The sequence below is a fragment of the Alexandromys fortis genome, unplaced genomic scaffold (genome assembly GCF_014885135.2).
Source record: "Alexandromys fortis isolate MF-2015 unplaced genomic scaffold, M_Fortis_MF-2015_v1.1 scaffold_1, whole genome shotgun sequence".
Classification (NCBI taxonomy): domain Eukaryota; kingdom Metazoa; phylum Chordata; class Mammalia; order Rodentia; family Cricetidae; genus Alexandromys; species Alexandromys fortis.
Window position 1 is genome coordinate 37,555,027 of NW_026067927.1, and position 17,027 is coordinate 37,572,053.

Here is a 17,027-nt window from a genome sequence, read left to right on the forward strand (position 1 = left end):
GGACTTCCCACAGGGCAGGGAAACTTGATTGCTCTTTGGGCTGACGAGGGAGGGGGACTTGACTGGGGGAGGGGGAGGGGAATGGGAGGCAGTGGCGGGGAAGAATCAGAAATCTTTAATAAATAAATAAATAAAAATGTGCCCTTTGCCGTCTCCCGCACTCATCTTCTCGCCTCCACAAAGTAGCCATGGCCCTGAATTAGGTGTTTCTCAACCTCTGTTATTAGGCAACAGCACTACGCAACCTAACTTCCTTCTGTGTGTTTTGTCTCACCTGCACACTTCTTGGCTTAGGTATTCTGCATCAGGGACACCATGGTATAATCTGAATACGGCCTGCACATTACAGCTGGTGATCTCTCAAGTCTCCTCTAACCTAGAATACAACCCACTTTTTCTTCACATGGTCTTGTTGGAGAGACCAGGTGAGTTGTTGGACAAAAAGCCCATTCCCCAGATTTGCTGGGAATCAACACAGGGCCTTATTCACAGCAGGCAAATGCTCCGTCATCAGCAACATCTCCAGCTGCTCAAGTGCTTCTTTTAGGCATCGTCTCACTTATATATTTGAGCCCTGAACCTCATGTAGCGTAGAGAGCCCTTTTAAGGCTTGACTTATATTTAGGTTAAGCACTATTTTGAGCACACTTAGTTTGGTTTATCCTTGAAATGTATCATTATTTCACAAACCTCTGTGTAATTATCCTAAAATAAGTATTTTACTAAAGATAAACCTCTGGATTTATTCTAGCCTTTTCCTGAGTAAGACAACGGGTAGGCCTGGTATCACACATAAATACCAACACTTATGCACATGATTCCCAGGTGGTCACACATGTAAGATTCTCATCTACAATGTATCTCTGTATGCTTGAGTGGTCTGCACAACTGGACATCAGGCATCCTTCTCTGTAATTTCCTGCGTCCTGGAGCTTGTTTCATGTTAGTAAAGCTGAACCCAGGCCTTTGGGACTGCACTGTGACACTCCATCACCAGGCATCTCTTCAGTCTAACATTTTCTGATTTCTAAGGGTTCCATGTAACCCCTTAACATTCAGCTCTATAACTTTAATTAATTAATTAATTTATTTATTTATTTATTTATTTATTTATTTATTTATTTATTTTAGTCTGTCTGTTTGTATGTCTGCAGCCCAGAAGAAGGTATCAGACCTCATTACAGATGGTTGTGAGCCACCATGTGGTTGCCAGGAATTGAACTCAGGACCTTTGGAAGAGCAGGCAATGCTCTTAACCACTGAGCCATCTCTCCAGCCCCTATAACTTGATTTCTTAATGCACTACAATAAACAATCTTCACAATGGTCCATTTAGACATGCTACTCCCCCACTAGTCAAGCATTTGTAACATATTCCAAGCAGCAGCCACCTAATGGTGTTCCTCACACGAGCGACACAGATGCACTAGTCATTTCCTTCCTCCCACCACCCGGTCTCGAGGATCAGATTCAGTTGTCAGGCTTGGCAGCAAGCACCTTCATGTGTTGAGACCCCTTGCCAACATTTTTTGGATTTTTCTGTTGTTTTGGTTTTGAGTCACATGGTCTTGCTATACAGCTCAGGCTTTCCTTAAACTGAATTCCCCTGCCTTTGCCTCCCAGTGTGAGATTTATAAATCTGTGTCATCACACTTAGAAGAATAAGCCTTTCTCTGAGTGCCACATGTATGGTGACATGTGTACCAAGATAGATGCAGAGGTCAGGTGACAAGCTGTAAGGGTCAGTTCTCCTCACCATGTGGACACACAACTCTTCAGTCTAACATTTTCTGATTTCTAAGGGTTCCATGTAACCTCTTAACATTCAGCTCTATAACTTAATTTCATTTATTTATTTATTTATTTGTTTGTTTGTTTGTTTGTTTATTTATTTATTTAACCAACCATGTGTCACCATGTGTCACAGAGGTGGACAGCAACTAAGAAACAACATCTGCCCTTGTTTCTTGACCTCTACACATAACCATGTACACGCATGCATGAGCACACACATATGAACACCTATGCACACACACTTGTGAACACACATGCCTTCCCCAAAACAAAAAAATGAACACAATACAAACACAAAAATTAGCACCAGGTAGTGGCACACTTTTAATCCCAGCACTTGGGAAGCAGAAGCAGGTGGATCTCTGCATTTGAGGCCAGTCTGGTCTACAGAGTGAGTTCCAGAACAGCCAGAGCTACACAGAAAAGCCATGTCTCAAAAACTAGTAATACTAATACAAAAAATAAAATATAGATTTGGAGACTAAATCACTTCTTTGAATTTTAAATTTATATATTAGACACAGATTAGGACAGTAATGCCAAATGAAACTAGTTTATGCAAATAATCACTTTTATTCTCTTGTATTTATATCCTTATAAAACCAGAAACATAATGAGACAAACCTTTGTCTCCAGAACAGATTTACTGCTAATCACTACAGTACTACTCTTCAGTGTGTTCTAGACTACAGGACAATCACAGGGAATCTTACCTCTGTCTTTTTATTATTATGATCTGCAAACGAAAAAAGAAAAGTTTTACTGGAAAGAATTAACAAATATTTCAGCATGTAAAAAACCCAAAGTATCCAAAAGAATGTTAAAACTGTGAAGAGTTATAAACAGAGTTTTCTAAGATTCACATCTGATTTACTTTCAGAATGTTAAAATCCAGCACAGACTGGCTGGTTTGTTCAGCGCCAGGACTACATCTCATATCCTAGGAGATGCTACCACACGGAGGGATGTTACTAGATTTTAAGCATGTGAGTTTAATACATATCTCAGTTCTATGTCATATAGATATAGCTATGTCAAAAATCAAATCAGAGAACTATTAACTGAAAATGTTCAGATGACTGTCTTTGTTAAATAAAATAAAAAACATTTGATGTCCTTAAAAGCTATTAGCTATATTATTTTAAAGATACAGATGGTTATTTGCTTGCACTGTAATGAAATCCTTAGCAAATTTATAATACATATATACAGATGTGCATTTATAGAATTTATAATACATGTATATAAATGTGCATTTATAGAATTTATAGTATACATGTACAGATGTGCATTTACAGAATTTATACTACATATGTACAGATGTGCATTCATAGGACTTATAGTACATATGTACATACGTGCATTCATAGGACTTATAGTACATATGTACAGATGTGCATTTACAGAATTTATACTACATATGTACAGATGTGCATTCATAGGACTTACAGTATACATGTACAGATGTGCATTTATAGGATTTATAGTACATATGTACAGATGTGCATTTATAGGATTTAATAATGGAATGGTAACAAATTATACATGAAACAAACCATGGACAAGAAACCCCCAGACAGCCCTTCTAGGTAGGAGTGACCGAGAACAGGGTGAGGGAGGAACAGCTTAATCTGAAGCACAAGCAGGACCAAATACTGGGATGTAAGGGTGACCGGAACAGTAAGTACTTGCATGAATCAGGGTAATGAGGTTAACATTGTATATAATGTTCTTGTATACAAACTTTTATCCCCTCTCAAAGAACAACCTGACAGAATTCTTTTGTTTTTCGAGACAGAGTTTCTCTGTGTGACCCTGGCTGTTCTGGAACTCACTCAATAGACCAGGCTTGGCCCTGAACTCAAAGATCCGCCTACCTCTGCCTCCTGAGGGCTGGTATTAAAGGTGTGCGCCACCACAGCTCCAGACTAGCTTTTTTTATGACCAACAATTTGAAAGCTGGTCTCATTTTCTACATCATTTGTTTGTCAGAACAGTATAAAACATGTTCAATATCAAAGTCACTGATTTACATTAGAACTACCAAATGATCTTTCTTCTGGTACGCTCTGCTCAGTAGTATGATGCCATCACCCAGGGGAAAGCACCACTGTGGCCATCACAACTTGAAAATGTATGTAGCTAATCCAAAAAGTTTGGAGGTCCTGGTGCCCGTGCTCGATACCAGAAATCCTACTGATAAGTCCAACTCAAGGATCAGGGTTTACCTTTGTAATAAACATCCTAGGGTTTTAATGTTAAAAAAAAAAGAAAATGTATGTAGCTTACCTTTCTATACTCTCAGTGAGCTAATAAGTTTGCCTACAACTTGAGAAATCAAACACACAGAAAACAGGAGTTTCAGAAAAGTATTTTGAACATGTATTTTGTCTTATGTATTCCAGACTGACTTCCAATGCATTATGCAGTTGAGGATGAAGCTGAACTTACCTTCCTGCCTCCACCTCTCCAACGCTAGTATCACAGGAGCATCCTATGGAACTCACTGTACGTGGTGCTAGGAATCAAATTCAGAGTTTCCTGTATGGCAGACAAGCCCACTACCAAGTGAGAAGCATCCCCAACCCCTAGCAAGTACACTTCTGCCTAAATTTTAATAAAATTTCTTTTTCAAAAAGTTTGGGCTGGAGATATGGCACAGTGATTATGAATACTGGTTGTTCTTGCAGAGGACCTGGGTTAGATTCCTAGCATCTACAGTCACCTGTAACTCCTGTGCCTGGGGACTGATGCCTGTTTCTGACCTCCACAGGGGCCAGGCAGATATGTGGTGAACAGATACACATACAGACAAATATTCTTACAATAAAAATAAGGATAAAAATGTATTATCTCACTCTATATACACGGGTGTTTTGCCCGCATGTATGTCTGTGTGCCGTGTCTGAGTGGAGCTCAAGGAGGGCAGAAGAGGGCACTGGCTTCCCTGGAACTACAGTGACTATAGCCAGTTACTGCCTTAACTGCCCTTAACTACTGAGCTATCTCCATAAACCCAAAATTTATTATATAAAAGATTCTTCTGGGTAAATTTGGACATTTTACTTTAATATGCATGGTTCATCCCTAAACCAAGTAACTTACTTATACTACTGTTGTAGAATATTATTTTAAGGTTTTTTTGTTTTGTTTTGTTTATGCTCTGGAACATTTGTTTAATGATGCAAAGATGTGTTTGATTAAATAAAATTCACCTGCAGTCAGGAGGCTGTGTCAGCAACTGGATGACAGAAGTTGTAGGGAGAAGCCAGGTGGAGAAGGGTTTATAAGGAAGGACAAGGCAGCAAACTAGGTGAGCTGCTTGCTATTCAGCCTGTCTGAGGAGCAGAACTCTACCTTAACCTTTGAATCTTGAGTTCTTTAGAGGAACAGAGATAAAGATAAGTTCCCTTGGTAGCTTTGAAAGAGTGGGTGCCTGAGGGAACAGAATTTCCTCAGGCTGTTGGTAGCAGTGGAGTTGCAGTTGCTAACTAGGGTAGTCATGGCTTAAAAGGCAGCAACAATTAAAGAGGACCACGGACTATAGAAAACTTCCTTCTTTTCAGAATTTCCGTGTGCATGTGTGCATTGTGTCCACATGTGTGCAATGCCAACAGAGACCAGAAGAGGGAGTCAGATCTCCTGGCACTAAGTTACTGGTAGTTGTGAGCTACCTGACATGGGTGCTGGGACTGGAACTCAGCTCCTCTGTAAGAGAAGTAAGAACTCAACTTCTAAGTCATCTCTCCAGCCTCAGAAGAACTTTCTTGATCCTCAAGCGAAAGCAAAACCTCTCTAAGTTTACTCTTAGTTTTACAGAAAAGCTGGTTTTTGAAGATGTATTTAGATTTTTCACAGTTATTATTACCATTTAGGATAATAAGGAAATGCAGGTTAGTAATTAGTCATCTATTACAATCGAACTTGTAGTCATATTAGGTCAAACAGAGATATATTTTATATAAGTCACCTCCAAACACTTCAGAGATCTACAGAATATGGCATTTAGGATGTTTTAAGAACATAGGTTCTTTTTTTATGACAATGAGACATGTCCACTCCTGGCAGCACCAATCTACTTCAGGGAAGTTGATGGACATTGAAGAAACTCCACATGGAGTTTACTTTCTTTGTGGCAATAGTAGGCCATTGGGGAAGAAAGTGCTCTTCCATCAACGGCTGACAGTATGCTGGTGCTGACTGGACAAGCAGGACACAGAAGAGAGTGACTGCCAAACCTTGTCAAGACAAGGCAGGACGGTCCTTCAAAAACTGTGCGTCATAAAAAAGTCCATCAGATATGCTAGGCCTGTAGGCGGAATATGTGTGCCCTGACCTTGTGTGACTGTCAAGGCAGCCAGCTCTTTTTGTCATTCCTCACATTTTTTGGAAGTCACTTGTTTGCACTTCCTGCTTACTCAGTTAATATTATTTCCCTTCTCGGTCTCTGAGGGAGTTGAAGACTAGACAGTTAAAGTTTTCCTCGTTTACTAGATGCAGAAAAGAAACTCACTAAAGAGGTGTAAAGTGTAAGACTGAGAGATATCAAGATAGTTTTGAATGGTAATGCAAGTTAGGATAGAAAGCTAATTAGGTACAAGACTTTGGGTTCACCAAGTGAGGGCAGAAAATGGAGTACTTTCCCTGAATTTGTCAATTGCAAATGGACTAGACATTGTTGATGTATTCATAGACTATATATATTGTTATTGTACTTAATGTATATAGTTTTTCTTCTATTATAGCCTTCTTTTATTTTTGACAAAAAAGGAGAAATGTAGTGATATTTTGTTTGTGTTTTAGCAAATAAAGATCAGAGTGCAGCGCTAAGTCATTGGAGGCCAGGCAGTGATGACGCCTAGGGATCTCTGTGAGTTCAAGGCCACCCTGGGCTATAGGAGATTGAATCTGTCTAAAAGAGAAAGAGAACTCACACAAAGGTGATCCCAGCACTTGGGATGCCATACCTTTAATCCCAGCACCAAGAAGATGGAGACAGGAATGATTTGGCAGGGTGGAGAGAGGAATATAAAGTGGGAGGAGACAGGAGCTCAGATTCAGTTTGAGGTTTTGTAGAGACAGCATTCAGTTAGAGACTTTGTAGGGACAGGATCGCCCCTTTCGTCTGAGGTAGAGGTAAGGACTAGTGGCTGGCTGCTGTGCTTCTCTGATCTCTCAGGGTTAACCTCTGTATCTGACTCTGAGTTTTTATTATTTAGACCAACTAGAATTCATGGTACAAAAGATAAGGACTTTAAGACCTGAACAAGAAAATTACTAAATATATTCAATAGCTAGACAAGGAAGTTACAAAGTGGATGAAACCATCAGTATCTTAGAGGAAAAATTCCCTAGAGAAAAGAAGGAGATTCCTATGGTTCTGGAAGCCTCACAAGGCCTGTCCCTGAGACTATATAAGCAGCAGAGTTGCCTTAGATAGAGTTGCCCGTCGTCGTTTAGACAGTGATATTCAGGGTGGTGCCTGTCGTTGGGAAAGTGATATTCAGGGTGGTGCCTGTCGTTGGGACAGTGATATTCAGGGTGCAGTGTTTATGAGCTGTCACCCAGGCTGAGGTGGCTTCTGGTGATGCAGCTGTCAAAAAGTCACCAGTGTTCCTGCAGGTGACCTCTCACCTGAGCTTCTGAAAGAAAACCCAATGATGTCATTTTGGTCTGCTATTGATGCCCTCTCCTGAGTGAACAAACGCTGTCCTCATCTCCTCAGGAAGATGAAGAAAGGACTCAGCACTTTCTCTCTGGCTCTTTTGCCTCCTACCACTTGAGCAGCAGGCACGACTCTGACAGACTCTGGCCCCTCGACACTGACCCGTGAGCCAGCGCATTTCTGTTTGCTGGAAATTACCTACCAAAGGAATACAAAATAAACTAACACAGGCTTACATTTTATACTCTACATGGTAAACCTAACCTAACCAAAGTCGGAAAAGCACTCCTGACTATAAAAAGGATCAATTGGTAGATCCTGTCCAGCACGAGCCAGCTTCTGGGCCTGACCCCCAGCACCACATCAACTAGACTGAGGCAGAGCAGGAGGTCGGTGCAGCTCTGGGGAAGTGGGCAGGCACACCTTACCTTCACACTGGAAATCCTTCAGGGACACTGTGAGAGGTCTGTCTTTCCCCTGCTGGGTCTTCCTCTTATCTTTTTTATTTACACCTTTGGACTGAGTTGAAGCATTTTCAACATTTTCATAATCCTAAAAAAGAATTACCAATATTTTCAACATTTTCATAATCCTAAAAAGAATTACCAATAGTAATTAAGTTTGGTTTACAAAGAATAACTCAATTCCTCAGTATATTTCTTAATGTTTTACTTTTAAAGATTAAAGGCAAAAAAAAAAAAAACCCTGAAAATTTAGGCCAGCAAAATTGTATGAAAATTCCTAATTAGTTATTGTTCATCTTCTCAACTAAAACCGCTTAAGTAAAAATATCACAGACTGGTTTATAAACCCCCTACTGCCAACTTCTTATTCTTTCCTTCAGGACTAAATTTAAGACAATGATCTACAATTTCCGACCTCACACCCTGAAATGCGGACTGTGCTATTCTGACACTAACGCTGCCACCAGCTTTCTCTTAATTACCAAATCTAAACGACAATTTCTTTTGAGATTTAAATACTTTCCTCCCTTTTTAATTGATTTTATTGAGCTTTACATTTTTCTCTGCTCCTGTCCCTTCCTCTCCCCTCCCCTTCTACCCTCTCCATCCCCATGCTCCCAATTTACTCAAGAGATCTAAGACAACGTTCTTGGGCACCAGTCATACATGTAGGCAAAACACCTATACATGAAAAATAAAAAATATTTTTTAAAAAACATGAGTTGGTTAAAGAAGAGGGCACTAGATCCCTTGGAACTGGAATTACAGGGGGTTGTGACTACCATGTGGGTTCTGGGGATGGAACGCTGGTCCTCTGGAAGAGCAGCCAGTAATCTCAACCACCAAGCCAGCCCCTAGCTTCAAACATTTTTCAAAAATGGTTTTCTCCATGTATTTGTAATGAGTTGGGTCTCCACTGCTGCCTTCTTTTCCCAACCCTCCTCATAAGAACATAGCTGTTATCCAGTATACTCACTTCACTTACACCCAAGTTCCCACTTCTACACCAATGATTTCTCTATGTACAGACATCGGCTGCAGTGCTCAGCAGACTGCCACACTGGGTTTCCACCAACAACCCTGACTCCCCACTTGACCCCCATGCCCTACTATGAGCTTGGTTAAGACATCCTCTACAGTGCTATCAGTTGTAAGCCACATCTTCTATGCAAATGAGTCCTTCAGTCAGTTACTAGGTCTTAGCGAGTATATTTCCTAAGGATCTCTTTGTCCTTTGTATTTCTGTCATTTCCTTCCTCCTCTCTTACATGGACACTGATGGTCTCTAATTTCACCTTCTGTAATACTTATGAGTTTCTAAAATAAAAACCTGAAATCAATCTAGAAGATAAAAATAGCAGTATCTTAGGAGAAGGCAAGTCCACGTGTGTTCTGACACCGTGCCGTCCTCTCCATAGCGAAGCTTTCCTAGGTCACTCAACCACAGTTCACATACAGCACATTCTCTCACACATTCCTAGGTGTCTTTCTGTCTGTCTTCCCTGAGGCCTACTTCTGTCTGGGCTGCTCTGCAGACGGTTAATACATCTAGTAAGACTTCAAGAAATCTTTTTTGGAACGCGCTGAGATGCTGATGATGCTTGAACCCTCACTGTGCTAAGACTAACATGTCTCCTGCACTGAGCTCGAGGCTGCGGCTGTCTTCATCTTCCCATCCTAGGTCACAGTGCTCTGGTTATTTCATAAGCACCTGGTGAGCGAGGGGTGGAAGAGGACACAAACAGCATCCCGCATTTTCTTTCTTTTCTTCTCTTTTTGAGACATGAATACATCCTGTTGCCCTTCTGGGTTAGGACACACTCTGCAGCCCAAGCTGGCCTGATGCTATGGCAATCCTCCCTTCTTTGCCTTATCAGTGCTGGGATTATAGATGTGAGCCAAAAGAAGGACAAACTGTCATTATTTGTTATACAAATTCACAGGAGGGACTAATCATGGGTGGGAAGTGGAGAAGGATGAGTGGCATTTGATGTGCAAGCGTGAGGATTGACGTTCAGTCCCTGGTCATGTCAAATAATCACACCTGATAGACTCCTGTGACCCCAGAGCAGGGTTGGGGGAGGGCGTAGAGGAGGATCCCTGGGGCTTGCTGGCCAGCTGATCTAGCTGAGTCTGTGAGATCTAGCTTTAGCAGAGACCCTGTCTCAAAAATAAGATGGAGACACAAAAGATGCCCAATGCTGACTTCTGGCCTCCCCACAAACTTGTATATGAGCACCAACAGACACACTTGTTCCCACATGCATGCACACATGCACAACACACAATTATGGTTATCTGACTGAAATATTGGCTGGTACACTATGAACACACTAGCCTTTACATACAAAGTAGCACTTCTGTTCTCTTAGTCATTGTTGTCTGACAAAAAATCAATACTTTGGGGTGCTAGGCCTATGAACTTAGCAAGAAAACTGGATGGGATCACATTTTATCAACACATCTGCTCTACTCTTGAATAGCTAACATATATCCAACAACAGCTGTGTGGTAATTACTGTATGGTAATATTCTACACATTAAAATCTTATGCAGTAATTCAGAAATGAAGGACCACTAGCTTGCATTCCCACCAGCAATGCAGAAGTGTTCCCTTTTCCCTCACAACCTCTCCAGCATAAGTTGTCATCTGTGTTTTCAATCTTGGCCATTCTTACAGGTGTAAGATGGAATCTCAGAGTTGCTTTGATTTGTATTTCTCTGGTGACTAAGGATGTTGAGCATTTCCTTAAGTGTCTTTCAGCCATTTTAGATTCCTCTGTTGAGAATTCTCTATTTAGGTTTGTACTCCATTTTTTTAATTGGATTATTTATTCTTTTGATGACTAATTTCTTGAGTTCTTTGTACATTTTGGAAATCAGCCCTCTGTCTGATGTGGGGTTGGTGAAAATCTTTTCCCATTCTGTAGGCTGCCTTGTTGACCGTGTCCTTTGTTTTACAGAAGCTTTTCAGTTTCAGGAGGTCCCATTTATTAACTGTTTCTCTCAGTGTCTGTGCTGCTGGGGCTATATTTAGGAAGTGGTCTCCCGTGCCAATGCATTCGAGTGTACTTCAGGAGGGGCATTTCTGATCAACCATCAGGTTACAGCGTGGGAGTCCAGTGAAGAACAGACCCCGGCACACGTTTGGAACCATGTCACACAGATCAGATCTCACAGTTTACCGTGAGAACGGGAAGCCAGCATCACTTTTCACTTACTGTCCTTCTCATCAGAGCTGCACAATGACCAGTGCTCGTGACACACGCTGAGCTCAGGAACACAGCCTGGGAGGTGAGCTCTGCGTGCTGAACTGCATGTCTCTCTGGCAGGGAGGCCTTGAGTGAGTTCCTGTGCACTGCAGCGCTCATGACTGAACAAGGGTCTCACATGTGCCAAGCACACACCTGACCACCAAGAATACTCAAAGGTTCCTAAATGTATTTATATTCTACGTTCGCTTAAAATGAAAATAAATCATCTGGCATTAATTTTATTTCTTTTGTTTTTTCATCTGACGGGAGAAACGTGACATTCTAAGCCATTAGACAAAGCACGGCTCATTTGTTTCTGTCCCTCAGGATCTGAGGCACAGATCCTATCATGGGTTTTTAAGGCAAACTTTATTTTTTTGTAGTTCTAAGGAATGAATCCAGGGCCTAACACTAAGTTACATCCCAGCCCTAAAGAAGAAATTCTATATGCGTCAGGAAGGACTGACCTGAGCTTTGACCACTTAAATAGTCTAGATGTTTACACTGGTGAACACCTCCGTACCTGCTTGTGCTCTTCATATTCCAGTTTACTCAGCAACAAGGCCTTCTCCAGGTCAGCCGCAAACATTTCAGATGTCAGCTAGAAAGAAGGTTCAGAGTTACAGCTTTATACCATACTCTCAGAACAACCATGACATACGATAACATACACATGCAAAAAAGAAATAACCATGACATATGATAATATATACAGGAACATAAAGAGTGCACTTTAAATAAAAAGTTATCACTTCTCATGAGGTGGTGGTGGCACACGCCTTTAATCCCAGCACTCAGGAGGCAGAGGTTCGAGGTCAGCCTGGTCTACAGAACGAGTTCTAGGACAGGCCCCAAAGCTACACAGAGAAACCATGTCTTGAAAAATCAAACGGAAAAAGTTCTCAGTTCTCTGAAGTTACTCAGCCATGCTTCTGGGAGCCCTGCACTGTATGAAAGCATAACCGCTATTTCTAAGATCCCTATCTCCTTTTCACTGTTAATCCAAGAACATATCTGTGTCTACATGTGCTACTGAAATCTCCTGTTTCTTCTCTCCTACTCTTCCTTGATTCGACAGGACAGGTGAGCAACCCCGCTGTTCTAACACCACACTGACACCCAAGCTGACTCACCAGCAACACAGCCAGCTCTTTTCTGCTCTCCTAGGCATGGCCTTCAGATGGCTCAAGAAAGGTCTAACCACCTGACGTCACCCTGGCAAGTGGGGTCTGCTGGCTCTAGCTTCTGGTGTCCCAGAACTTCTTAGTTCCCATCTTTCCTACGGCCTAAGTTTTCAGGTTTTAATCACTCCTCAATATGTTTTTGCCCAAGCTATTAAGAAATATTTTTGTTACTTAATGTTTAAAACTATATAGACTAATAGACTAAACTCTGTAGAAATGCTGTCACCAGGGTAAAAGGGTATCTTGAAAACTAGAAAACTTAATATTGAAATCTACAATTAAACCTTTCTTTTCAACTGGAATCACCCCTTTGAAAGTATCTCATCTCATCCTATGATGAAAACAAAAACAGCAAAACAAGTTAGCTTTACACAGAAAAGCACTAACCTAACAGAAAAACAGTAAGAATTAGAATGATAAACAACAGTACATGAAAAATCCAAGTAAACCCACAGTAAACACACAACAATCTAACAGGGCTGAGATTAGCTCAATTCAGATTAACAGTGGTTCCAAGCACTGGCTGCTCTTGCAGAGAACCCATTCCCAGCTCCACAAGGCGGCTGGTGGCTCACAACCATCTGTAACTCCAGGTCCAGGGATCCAACGCCCTCTTCTGGCTTCTGCAAGCACTAGATACACATGTGGTGCACGTCTATACATGCAGGCAAGACTCCCATAAACATAAAAACCTATATAGACAATGAAAAATAATAAAGTAAAAATAGAATTTACATATATTAGCCACATTTAAAGAGTATAAACCAATTTATATACATCTAAGCTAAGTACAAAATGTTTGTTCATAAATTAAAAATATGACTTAACAAAAAAGCAACAAAATTTTAGTTTATTCTGAACAAAGCTGATTAATTTGCTATTAAAATCCTATTTCTAACATTTAATTATGGAAAAAAATTGTGGTTATTTCTATTGAATCATATATTTGCAATGATATCCCAGCATGCCAGACAGCAAAACAGGTTAGGAAGCTGGACGTCTTGCAAGATATTGTGATTTTTCCACATTAACTCACTGAATTTAAGTGTTAAGGGAGAACATTCTGATAAAACAATAACAAAAAATGAATGAAATCAAACTTTTTTTTCTTTTGAGATGGTTTCACTACATTGTTGTAGAATATTCCTTTACACTATGTAAAGATGTGTCACTGTGACTGGTTTAATAAAAAGCTAAATGTCCAATAGCTAGGCAGGAAGTATAGCAGGGATTTCTGTACAGAGAGCTCTGGGAAGAAAAACGGGGAGTTGCCAACTAGACAGAGAGGAAGCAGGATGGGCAAAACAGAGTAGAGGTAACCGAGCCATGTAGAACATAGATTTAAAAATAAGGGTTGATTTAAGTTACAAGAGCTAGTGGGACAATTTTTCCTAAGCCAAAGGCTGAGCTTTCATAATTAATATTAAGTCTCTGTGCTGTTTTTCTGTGAGTTGGCGGCCCAAAGAAAAGCTGGACTACATTATGTATCCTTAGCTGTCCCAGAACTCACTACATAGTCCAGGTTGGTCTTGGCATAGAAATGAACCTTAAAGTGGAACAAACAAACAAAGAACACAAACCACACTCTCCCTGGACTCTGACTCTAACAGCCTGAGGTCTCCTGACTTTCCTGTGCTGCTGGCAATTGGCCTAGAGCATGATAAGAAGCAATGATAAAGTATAAGATAGCATCAAGCAAAACCCTGACCTATCCCTTAAATTTACTTTTTTATTAACATAAACTAGTATACAAATAAACAAAAATGAAATTTAAAATTCTGAAAAATATACAAGAACCTTAACTGGGAATTTTCTGGAAATGAATTTTATGTTGATACTTAAAGGACAGAAATAATTTTGATAGGTAGAAAAAGGAATAGATTAATTGTGGAATAGCATTGCTTACATATACAGCTATCTTATGGAATCCCGAAGATCGTCCTGACACAGGGAATGATCTTGACAATCTGCTTCTAAGCAGAAGTCCTAACAAAAATCTAGGTCCTTTTGTGTGAGCCAGCAACACACCCAGTACAAATCCCTCACAAACCCCTGAGCCACATACGAAACACATATATAGAACTATGAGATCTATGTTCTCTTCAGAACTCCCTGATCACTGTGGCGGCAGAAAAGGGGAAAAACCGAGACAGTGCTCATGTTAGCAGACTGCACTGATTTTGGTGTGACGGAGTTATTTCCTATAACAGCGTCCAGTAACCTTTGGGCAATCAGGAGAAGCTCTCTCTGGTGAAAACCATGTAAACTCTACCAATGCCCAACAGCACCTCGTTATCTGGAAATGTCAACGGCACCAATGCATGGCTCCAGAGCACCTCCAGGTGCTCACAAGCTGAGTCGTGGACAACGCAAGATCCTAAAGGAAACACACTGAACTCAGACTGTGAGAAGAGCACACTGGAGCACTGCCTGTGCTAGTTTGTCTGGCTTCTCAGACAGGATCTTGTCCAAACAGGCTGGGCTGGAATTCAAGAGCTCCCTGACTCAGTTTCCCAAGTGGATGGATGCTTGGGTTACATATACGCACTATGGCACCCAGTTTTGTCTACTTCCTTTAAAACTGGTAACAAGAATGGTAGTAAAATCCACTAAATGGACCAGATATCTACTTGAAAATAAGGCCTACTTTCCTACAGACCGAACTATAGCTTAATGAATAAGCAAGCAAACACTGTTCATTTCCTATGCGTGTAGCAAGCATCACACACACTCCTTTCCCTCACTCACGTGTGCCCTCAGAATAAGCACTTAGAGATACAGAATAAAACGCCATGTAAATAGATCACAGAACAAACATGCCTTCAATAGTTCTACACTGACGCTAAAAGGAACTCTCACCTCAGTCCTTACGATTAATCAAAGCTGTCATTAGATATTTTTAACAGATCTGTGTCCCTACAAATGTGGTTTTTAAAAAAAATTTGAATAAGTGCCTTTTAATCACTGAGATATCTCTCCAGCCCTCCAAAATTAATTATATCTCTCTATATTCCTAACACTCTTTTCATTTGTACACAGTAGATGAACTAAAAAACAAAACCCACAAAAACCAGAGAAAACACTCAACTGCTTTGCAGACAAATCTAACCCACACAATGTACACACAAGCCACAACCTCTCATCCAGGCTGCACACAGGAGTCCTCCAACACTAGCGGCTCTGTAGAACGGTGACAGGGGCCCCCCCTGAAAATCCCATCAGCTAGGGAAGCAAGCAGGCAGCTTCGTTTACTCGGCTTTACCTGCTCATCTCTCTGTCTCCACTCCTGCCAGTTTTCTTCCCGAGACTCCTTCTGTGCTGGGTTTGGCAATGAAAGCTCATGTTGAACATTGCAAATGGCATGGGAAGATTTCTGGGGAATTTTCTTAAAAGCAAGATTCCTGAGCTATAAAATAAACACAAAATATATTAAATTCAGTTAATGATTTTAATTTTAAAATATTTCTAGTCATAATACACATTATAAAACTTATAAAACTCAAAAGTCACGTGTGGATTTTATTTACCTTTACTTATGAACTTATTCATTGTTTACCACACAAAGTCTCACTATGCTGTCCAGGTCCAGGCTAGCTAAGTCTCCTGAGAGGCTGGGGCTCCAGGCAGAGGCCGGCTCCTTTGAAGACATCTCTGTTTAACTTAAGAGCGCGCACACCAGGGAAAGCACCTCCTAAATGCTCACGACATTTGACTTCAGGTAGGTTTCTGTTCACCAAGCTGTGCTGCTCCAGGACAGGGCGCAATGGCCACGCCGGTGCAGCGTCCACTCACAGTCCCAGGGAAACAAGGAACTCTAATAGCTACCTCATTTGCTTCACTCTGCTGCTGTTCCTTCTTTTTTCTTCTTTTCTCTCTCTTTTTTTCATTTGTAGTTGGTTTGTTTCCCAAGGCTTGAGGCTTCCCATTATTCCGGCCTTTGCCTTTTCCGGGCTCAGAATCAGAACCACTGCCACTATCAACTTGTAACAGGGCAAACCGAGAGGCGGTAGTGAGAACAGAGCTGAGGACCGCTGAAGCCATGGCTCAAACTGTTCTAGAAAACTCCTGTGGGTAGGGGAAAGAGGAGGCAGGTGAGAAACACAGTGAAGAAAAACTATTCTAGCGTCTAGACCAGCCAGACATATGAAAGACATTGCTCCTGACAACAGATTTGGTAGTATTTGCGTTTGTTAGCATTAGCATATTTTTAACTTAATAACACAAAATTAAGAAAATGTGGGTTTTATTTATCTCACAGGCAATAATGCAAGACTAAAATCATACATGACGCTCACTCCCACATCTGACTTTAACATCCTTGACTTTTCTTTTCCTTGAATGTTTCTGTGGTGTGTACACACTTATGGGAGAGACCCTGAATGACGAGGGTCAGCCGCAGAAGAGGAGGAACACTTTTCTGTATGCACATAGACCCTTCCTGCAGCTACACTTATCCCAGACTGCCAAGGAAACGAACAGGAAAGGGCACTCTTACAATCAAGATGCTGAAGTTTGATCATAAAGACCGAGGCCTTACAACTAGTTTAAAAAAATAAAGAACTTACATCTCCTCTACCATGGAATTTATGCCGAGTACTGCCAACTTTGGCCAAAACCTATGGCTGATGAGGTCATAGACCTGGGGTGGTATTTTCTATTGCCATCT

At 41.0% G+C, this 17,027-nt stretch overlaps 1 protein-coding gene across 3 annotated transcripts in view; it reads right to left on the minus strand.

The window, feature by feature from the left end:
* Nucleotides 1–17,027, minus strand: part of Gkap1 (G kinase anchoring protein 1) — a 46,434-nt gene that overhangs the window by 20,818 nt on the left and 8,589 nt on the right. For all 3 annotated transcript variants that reach the window (XM_050144100.1, XM_050144098.1, XM_050144099.1), the window contains 5 exons: nt 16,187–16,426; nt 15,624–15,767; nt 11,701–11,778; nt 7,888–8,011; nt 2,508–2,530 (listed from right to left, as the gene is read on the minus strand). In XM_050144100.1, coding sequence (XP_050000057.1) covers nt 2,508–2,530; nt 7,888–8,011; nt 11,701–11,778; nt 15,624–15,767; nt 16,187–16,402 — 585 coding nt within the window. In that variant the 5' untranslated portion in view covers nt 16,403–16,426. The remainder of the gene's footprint in view (nt 1–2,507; nt 2,531–7,887; nt 8,012–11,700; nt 11,779–15,623; nt 15,768–16,186; nt 16,427–17,027) is intronic.